Source organism: Microcaecilia unicolor, chromosome 3 (genome assembly GCF_901765095.1).
Source record: "Microcaecilia unicolor chromosome 3, aMicUni1.1, whole genome shotgun sequence".
In the NCBI taxonomy this organism is placed as follows: domain Eukaryota; kingdom Metazoa; phylum Chordata; class Amphibia; order Gymnophiona; family Siphonopidae; genus Microcaecilia; species Microcaecilia unicolor.
In genome coordinates this window covers 251,378,012-251,386,901 of record NC_044033.1, presented here as the reverse complement: position 1 = coordinate 251,386,901, position 8,890 = coordinate 251,378,012, and the positions used below count along the sequence as shown (strand labels likewise).

The 8,890-nt window shown below is 46.0% G+C and overlaps 1 protein-coding gene across 4 annotated transcripts in view; it reads left to right on the top strand.

Annotated features, from left to right (window-relative positions):
• The window catches only part of LOC115466521 (sulfotransferase family cytosolic 2B member 1-like), a 1,032,539-nt gene extending 1,024,525 nt beyond the window's left edge, over positions 1-8,014 (top strand). The window contains exons 2-8 of one of the 4 annotated variants that reach the window (XM_030197809.1): positions 3,105-3,115; positions 3,365-3,503; positions 3,721-3,929; positions 6,675-6,801; positions 6,897-6,991; positions 7,103-7,283; positions 7,721-8,014. In XM_030197809.1, coding sequence (XP_030053669.1) covers positions 3,105-3,115; positions 3,365-3,503; positions 3,721-3,929; positions 6,675-6,801; positions 6,897-6,991; positions 7,103-7,283; positions 7,721-7,836 — 878 coding nt within the window. In that variant the 3' untranslated portion in view covers positions 7,837-8,014. Of the gene's footprint in view, positions 1-2,885; positions 2,974-3,104; positions 3,116-3,172; positions 3,186-3,358; positions 3,504-3,720; positions 3,930-6,674; positions 6,802-6,896; positions 6,992-7,102; positions 7,284-7,720 lie in introns of those variants that run through there. The other 3 variants (XM_030197810.1, XM_030197811.1, XM_030197812.1) reach the window with 3 other exon arrangements.
• The last annotated feature ends 876 nt before the right edge of the window (positions 8,015-8,890 follow it).

Genomic DNA, 8,890 nt, shown 5'->3' with positions numbered 1-8,890 from the left:
TCTGTCCCTTCCCTCAGATTCACTCTCTTCTCCTCTGTCTCTCCCTCTAAGATTCACTCTCTCAGAATCACTCTCTCTTCTCTTTCCCCTCAGATTCACTTTCTTTTCCTCTGTCTCTCCATCAGTCTGTCCTCTCTTCTCCTCCTCCTCCTCTCTATCTCTCCTCAAATTCTCTTCTTCTCTATCTTTCCCTCAGATTCACTCTCTTCTCCTCTATCTCTGCTCCTCAGTCTCTCCCCTCCACAGTCACTCTCTCCACCCCTAGGATTCTGCTAGCAGAGAACAGGCTATAAGATGATAAAACTTCAACATTTTCCACCCAGAAGGGATATCAGAACAGCAGGAAATCTATATCCCCCCCCCCCCCCACCCCCCAAGTGGTGCAGAATGAAAGATTGGACATTACATTTTTATGGAGACGTGTGGGGGGTTGAAGGGAAGGCATCCAGCCTGCCACAGTATACTGTAATAATTCCAGACCTTCCCAGGGGGGCTCTATATCTTGCATCAGCTGATATAGATATGGGGGTGGGTGAGGCTCCACCAGCAATCTCTCACCCTTTAAGGTATTAAGGTTTCTTCATTTTGCAGCAGCATATCTGGTTCTCTTGAAGAAATGACCCCCCCCCCCCCCCACTGGGGAGGTGGGTGGAGGACTTTTAAGGTATTTCCCAGATCCCTCATCCCCAAATACTTCCAGCACCCCCTGCCCTGATAAACCCCCACAACCCCCTTTTGAGTCTTTGGCATGTCCACAATTAATGAATAGGCATGAGATCTATTTGCATACACTGTTTTCCCCCCCTGCTGCCAATTCACCCCGAATGTCCTGAAAACCCAATAGGGCAGCTGAGATACTTTAGTGGTAACCAGGATGAATTTAAAAAGCCCTCCATCCCCCAACAGGGACTCGGAGCAGCTCTAGGGAGCCAGGACTTGAGATCTGAGCAATACCACCTTAAGGGCCAAGCATCCTTCCTCTAAGGCCCATCCCCCCACTTCTCCAGCCTACCCCTGATTGGCTCTTCTCCTTAAAGGGGCTGTCACTCATTGTCTAATGTGTTAAAGGCTCCAAGCACCCACTCCCTGTAACCCTTTAGTACCCAGACCGTTCTGATGACGTGTTAATATGGCTTTTAATAATTTCTGTAGTATTGCCTGGAGCCCAGTCGCTACACACAGACTTTCAGTTAAAACAGAAGACCAAGCTTGGAAAAGCTAAAACAGGTGGTGTCAGTTCTAATCCCCAATATGCCTTGGGTCACACATTGAGAATGAATTAACCTGTATTTCTCCTTGCCTCCCTCAAAAGCTCTCAAACTGTTTCTCTGGGCCTGGCATGACCCTGGGGTGACTCACTGTCTTTACCTCCCTGTACCTCAACTCTGATTCCCTGCTCTGTTACTGTGTGTGTGTGTTACCCCTGGGATAAGCCACTTTATCTCCCGGCACTGGAACCGACTCTGTGGGTGCTGTGGGTGCTTGAGCACCCCCAATATTGAGAAAATTCCTTGTTTGTGTCCAGGGAGGGCTTATTTTCATTGGGCTTAACACCCCCAATAATTTTGAAAAATTGGCTCCTATGTCTCCCGTTGTCAGCTCTAATCCCCGGCTCTGTCACTGACTCTCTGTGTGTGACTCTGGGGTGAGTCAATTTATCTCCCCGAGTCTCAACTCTAATCCCCGGCTCTGTCACTGACTCTCTGTGGGTGACCCTGGAGTATCTCCCCATGTCTCAGCTCTAATCCTCTGCTCTGTCACTGACTCTCTATGTGTGATCCTGGGGTGAGTCAATTTATAGCTCTAATCCCTGGCTCTGTCACTGACTCTCTGTGTGTGAACCTGGGGTGAGTCTCTTTATCTCCCCGTGTCTCAGCTCTAATCCCCGGCTCTGTCTCTGACTCTCTGTGTGTGACTATGGGGTGAGTCACTTTATCTCCCCGTGTCTCAACTCTAATCCCCTGCTCTGTCACTGACTCTCTATGTGTGATCCTGGGGTGAGTCACTTTATCTCCCCGTGTCTCAGCTCTAATCCCTGGCTCTGTCACTGACTCTATGCCTGTGACCCTGGGCTGAGTCAATTTATCTTCCTGTGCTTCAGTTCTAATCCCGGCTCTGTCACTGACAGTGTGTGATCTTGGGATGAATTCTGTTCTATTTTATTTGTGTCTTTTATATCACATTTCTTTCCATAAGGATTCACAGTGCTTTACATTCCAAAGAAGCCAGAAATGAGTCAGCAAACTAATTAATGATCACACAATCATTTTATTGTCCCATGCCTGACTGGCTGTGTCAATGACTCTCTGTGTGTGATCCTGGGACAAATAATTTTATCATCCCATGTCTGAGCTCTAATCCCCATCTCTGTGACTGTCACTGGGAGTGAGTGACATCTCTCAGGGAGAATAAATCCACCCCACTGTTAGAAAGGTTACACAGAGATTGGTGGTTACAACCTGCCTAGAAAGTGACAGAATTGTTTTTTTTTTTTTTTTTCAAAATATGTTTAGGAAGTTTTGTATACAAAGTACATAATAAACTTGAACGTGAATTATTCCTACAGAGAGAAATATATATTTTTTAAGAGGTAAAGAAATGATCCAGCCTGAGAAAGGGTAAGGAGATGAGACTTGATATTCCGCCTTTCCATAGTTACAATCAAAGCAATTTACATTATTATATTATTAATATTATTAATAACATTTGTATAGCACTACCAGACGCACGCAGCACTGAACACATGACATAGAGAGACAGTCCCTGCTCAATAGAGCTTACATACAGGTAATTTGTACCTGGGGCAATGGAGGGTTAAGTGATTTGCCCAGAGTCACAAGGAGCTGCTTCTGGGGGTGTTTCTGTGATTTCAGATCAAAGGTCTATGATTATATAACTTCCTGAAAATAGCTGTGAACTCTTGATTCACTCTGATCATTTGCAAAGGTAAAATCCCAGATGAAGTGCTGGGGAGGAGGAAGGACTGACAGTTGTGGGACTGAAGCCCCCTGTGTATCTCCAGGACAGGGACAGTGCTGGGGTGGGTGAGGGACTGACACTGCTGGGGACTGAAGTCCCCTGTGTATCCCCCAGGATAGGGACAGTGCTGGAGAGGGTGAGGGACTGACAGTGCTGAGACTGAAGCCCCCATGTCTATCCCCAGGATAGGGACAGTGCTGGGGAGGGTGAGGGACTGACACTGCTGGGGACTGAAGTCCCCTGTGTATCCCCCAGGATAGGGATAGTGCTGGAGAGGGTGAGGGACTGACAGTGCTGGGGACTGATGCCCTCTGGGTAGGGGGGGGGGTGTTTTTGTGTGTCATTATGTTGTTACCTTTCACCCTGGTTATGTCTCCAGATCCAGATGTCCTCTTCCAATTTCCTGGAATACCGTGGCTGCCTCTTTCCTGCGGGTCACTATGAAATAGACAGCTTGGAATATGCCCGGAATGAGTTCCAGGTCCGCAAGGATGACATCTTCAGCATCACCTACCCCAAATCTGGTGAGATGGGTCTGTTGGCAGAACGGGCCGGAGGGGTGGGGAACTGCATGTGCTGAAATGTCTCCAGTGTCTCTGTTAAGGGAAGGAGTAAACCCTAGGGCACTGCACAATCAGCAGCTCTGCTTCTTCCCTGTTTGGAGTTTTTCTCGGTGGTCTTCTTCCTAGTTCTTCTTTCTTTTTTGTCATACTTTCTGGTATTTTTGTATATTCTCATTAGGGACCACTTGGATGCAGGAGATCCTCAGTCTTATTCGCAGTGATGGGGACCCGAATGTCTCTCGCACTGTGCCTGTCTGGGAGCGCATTCCTTGGGTTGAAGTAACCTCACTTCGCAAGAAAGCGGAGGCCCAGCCCTCAACACGTTTCATATCCTCTCACCTCCCTGTCCATCTCTTCCCCAAATCATTATTCACATCTGAGGCCAAGGTAAGGAAAGCTGGGGTTTCTTCTCTCAAGACAAGCATGATGAGGGCAGATAAACATCCACTCTTCAGCTGTCTGTGCTGTTTTCATGCTTTACATGTATCAGCCTGCAGGAGGCTCTGATGAAGGTCTGCACTTCAGCTGTGTATGTTGTATTACTACTTTATGTGTATCACTGTGACATTTGCATGGGTCTCTGATGAAGATCTGCTCTTCAGCTGTCTGTGCTGTAGTCATGCTTTATGTGTATCAGTGTGTCATTTGCATGGGTCTACTACTACGAAGATATGCTCTTCAGCTGTATTCATGCTTTATGTGTATCAGTGTGACAGTGGCATGGGTCTCTGATGAAGATCTGCTCTTCAGCTGTCTGTACTGTGTTCATGCTTTATGTGTATCACTGTGACACCTGCATGGGTCTTTGATGAATATCTGCTCTTCAGCTGTCTGTGCTGTATTCATGCTTTACGTGTATCAGTGTGACATTTGCATGAGTCTCTGATGAAGATCTGCACTTCAGCTGTCTGTGCTGTATTCATACTTTACGTGTATCAGTGTGACATTTGCATGAGTCTCTGATGAAGATCTGCACTTCAGCTGTCTGTGCTGTATTCATACTTTATGTGTATCAGTGTGACAGTTAAATGGGTCTCTGATGAAGATCTGCTCTTCAGCTGTCTGTGCTCTATTCATATTTTATGTGTATAAGTGTGACAGTTGCATGTGTCTCTGATGAAGACCTGCTCTTCAGCTGTCTGTGCTGTATTCATGCTTTATGTGTATCAGTGTGACATTTGCATGGGTCTCTGATGAAGATCTGCTCTTCAGCTGTCTGTGCTCTATTCATATTTTATGTGTATCAGTGTGACAGTTGCATGGGTCTCTGATGAAGATCTGCTCTTCAGCTGTCTGTACTGTGTTCATGCTTTATGTGTATCACTGTGACACCTGCATGGGTCTTTGATGAATATCTGCTCTTCAGCTGTCTGTGCTGTATTCATGCTTTACGTGTATCAGTGTGACATTTGCATGGGTCTCTGATGAAGATCTACTCTTCAGCTGTCTGTGCTGTATTCATGCTTTACGTGTATCAGTGTGACATTTGCATGAGTCTCTGATGAAGATCTGCACTTCAGCTGTCTGTGCTGTATTCATACTTTACGTGTATCAGTGTGACATTTGCATGAGTCTCTGATGAAGATCTGCACTTCAGCTGTCTGTGCTGTATTCATACTTTATGTGTATCAGTGTGACAGTTAAATGGGTCTCTGATGAAGATCTGCTCTTCAGCTGTCTGTGCTCTATTCATATTTTATGTGTATAAGTGTGACAGTTGCATGTGTCTCTGATGAAGACCTGCTCTTCAGCTGTCTGTGCTGTATTCATGCTTTATGTGTATCAGTGTGACATTTGCATGGGTCTCTGATGAAGATCTGCTCTTCAGCTGTCTGTGCTCTATTCATATTTTATGTGTATCAGTGTGACAGTTGCATGGGTCTCTGATGAAGATCTGCTCTTCAGCTGTCTGTGCTGTATTCATGCTTTATGTGTATCACTGTGACACCTGCATGGGTCTCTGATGAAGATCTGCTCTTCAGCTGTCTGTGCTGTATTCATATTTTATGTGTATCAGTGTGACAGTTGCATGGGTCTCTGATGAAGATCTGCTCTTCAGCTGTCTGTGCTGTATTCATGCTTTATGTGTATCAGTGTGACACCTGCATGGGTCTCTGATGAAGATCAGCTGTCTGAGCTGTATTCATGCTTTATGTGTATCAGTGTGACATTTGCATGAGTTTCTGATGAAGATCTGCTCTTCAGCTGTCTGTGCTGTATTCATGCTTTATGTGTATCACTGTGACACCTGCATGGGTCTCTGATGAAGATCTGCTCTTCAGCTGTCTGTGCTGTATTCATACTTTATGTGTATCAGTGTGACATTTGCATGAGTCTCTGATGAAGATCTGCTCTTCAGCTGTCTGTGCTCTATTCATATTTTATGTGTATCAGTGTGACAGTTGCATGGATCTCTGATGAAGATCTGCGCTTCAGCTGTCTGTGCTGTATTCATATTTTATGTGTATCAGTGTGACAGTTGCATGGGTCTCTGATGAAGATCTGCTCTTAAGCTGTCTGTGCTGTATTCATGCTTTATGTGTATCAGTGTGACATTTGCATGGGTCTCTGATGAAGATCTGCTCTTCAGCTGTCTGTGCTGTATTCATATTTTATGTGTATCAGTGTGACAGTTGCATGGGTCTCTGATGAAGATCTGCTCTTCAGCTGTCTGTGCTGTAGTCATGCTTTATGTGTATTAGTGTGATAGCTGCATGAAATCCCCTCTTTACCCCACTTGCCTGGGGCTCTGCTGAAGATTTGCTTCTTCTGTCCATGATGTGTTCATGCTTTACCTATGATGCGTGTTTGTGGGTGACAGGAGTAAATGACAGGGTCAATGTAGAAGTGTGTTTGCCACCTGTGATTTTAAACCCTCTCTCTCCTGATTTCTCCGTAACCTGAACATCTGCAAATGGGCAGAGTGTTTTGAAAGTGATATTAGCCAAATGTTTAAAAGAGTGTTTGATTGCTCCCGGGTTCGGGGGGGGGGGGGGATGCAGTTTTCCCTCCTTTCCCCTGTGAACTGTGACCCCTGCAGCTTCGTTTTTTACTGAAGTTTTATTGAGTCTGGACTTCAATGAATTTATTGATCAACTAATAACTGGTGTTATTTTGTGGGGTCCATGGCAGGTTATTTACACGGTCCGGGATCCGCGGGACATCCTGGTTTCCCTTCACTTTTTCTCCAGGACGGCAGGCTTCTTGGACGAACTTGATAAAATAGAAGACTTGCTACCCAAGTTCCTGAGAGGAGAGGGTGAGTGGACCCCCACAATCTATAACCCTCACCCCATCAAAGCTCTCCCCTCCCCACAGCCTTTCACCAGGTCTCTCCTGTTTACTTCTTGGCAGTACTCTTCGGATCCTGGTTCGATCACGTCCGAGGGTGGCTAGGGGTGAGGAATCAGGTGAATTTACTTCTCCTGACCTACGAGGAACTGTTCCAGGTAATCCAGCTGAACTTGGCCATAGTGGACCCAAAAGGTTTAATCTTCCAGTGGGTAGACGAATGAGCAACCTTGGTTTTAAATATTTTTCCCTGTCTCCATCCTTCCCAGGACCTGCGGGGCAGCGTACTAAGGATCTGCAACTTTCTAGGGAAAGAGCTGAACGAGGCGGCTGTTGACTCGGTGGTGGAGAACGCGACCTTCGAGAAGATGAAGGACAACACCATGTGCAACTACAGCACTGTATCCAAGAAGCATTTCGATGTCCAGAAAAGTCCCTTCCTCAGGAAAGGTGAGAGGAGAAATGGAAAAGCAAACCCATGGGAGCTGCCGAGGAGCGCTGGGTGCGGAGATCGTAGTTCCTGTATCTCCCAGCAGGAGGTGCTATAAGTAATGGTGAAAGCGTGCTGAGCGTGAAAGAGCTCACAGCTCCTGTAGTTTCAGCCTCTCCCAGCAGGAGGTGCTATAGGTAATGGTGAAAGAGTGCTGAGCATGAAAGTACTCACAGCTCCTGCAGTTCTAGTATCTCCCAGCAGGACTCACTGTAAGGAATTGTGCAGGAGGCGCTGGGTGAGGGAGAGCTCGCAGCAACTCTACTGCCTGCCTCTCCCAGCAGGGGGTGCTATAAGGAATGGTGCAGGAGCGCAGGATGTGGGGAAGTTCACGGCTCCTGCAGTCTCAGCCAAGAGTTCAGAAATTCTCACTTGCGTTTTTTGTGCCATTTTTCAGGAATCTCTGGTGATTGGAAAAATCACTTTACTCCTGCCATGAGTGAATCCTTTGACGCAGCCTACAAGGAAGCGATGAAAGATGTCAATTTTAAGTTCATCTGGGACCAATGCTAAAGAGATTTAATAGACTTCAGGAAGGAAAGAAGAATCTTTCATATAACTGTCCCCCACAACTGTTCTGTGACTTCCCACAGTTCCTGTCTCTTCTTTACTGTACAGGGGTGTGGTAGCCGTGTTAGTCCACTCTTAAAGGTTATCAATAGAAATCAAACAAAATAAAACATGGAAAAGAAAATAAGATGATACCTTTTTTATTGGACATAACTTAATACATTTCTTGATTAGCTTTCGAAGGTTGCCCTTCTTCGTCAGATCGGAAATAAGCAAATGTGCTAGCTGACAGTATATATAATTGAAACATCCAAGCATTTCTTTGACAGTCTAGCAGGTGGGAGGGTGGGGGTGGGTAGGAGGTATGCATGGGGACATCAAAGCATTTCATTGATAGTCTAACAGGATGGATGTGGGTAGGTGAGAGAAGTGTGATAAACAGAGAAATACAACTTTATGGTTTAAAATGGGCTAGAAAACCCAGATCCTTGTTAAGTCCTGTCTGTTGGGTGTCAAAATAATCAATCATTCTGACTTCAAAGGTCTTACGTTCCTGTATTGTTTTAAAGTTACCTTTCAGGATTCTTACTGTGAAATCACTGGTGCAGTGTTCTGGTCTTGTAAAGTGCTGGCCCACAGGGGTACAGGGAAACTGTCTTACTAAGGGTAGGTTGTTCTTTCTGCCAAGTCTTTTCTTGGAGGCTTGGGAGGGGAGGGAGGGAGAGGGCCACTTAGGGCTTTGAATTTTTAAGGAGTAAAATCTGCCTCTAGCCTAAACTTCCTGACTATCTGTCTTGTTTCTAATGAGAGAGAAGTCCCCTGCCTCTGAGGTGTTGAATTCAGATGTTCCTCTTCCCCAGGGAAAATTAGATGCCCTCCTCTCTTCCAAAGAAAGACAGAATATATCAGTTCTTCCCAATTCTTTTTCTGGTGTGGCCCACTGAGAGACCCACTGGTCTTGTGTGGTTCTGACTTCAGAGAGCAGCTGACAGAGGAGGGGGTGACAGCAAATTGAACACACACTGATCCCTGACTCTTCCCCTTAGCTGAAGGGGAC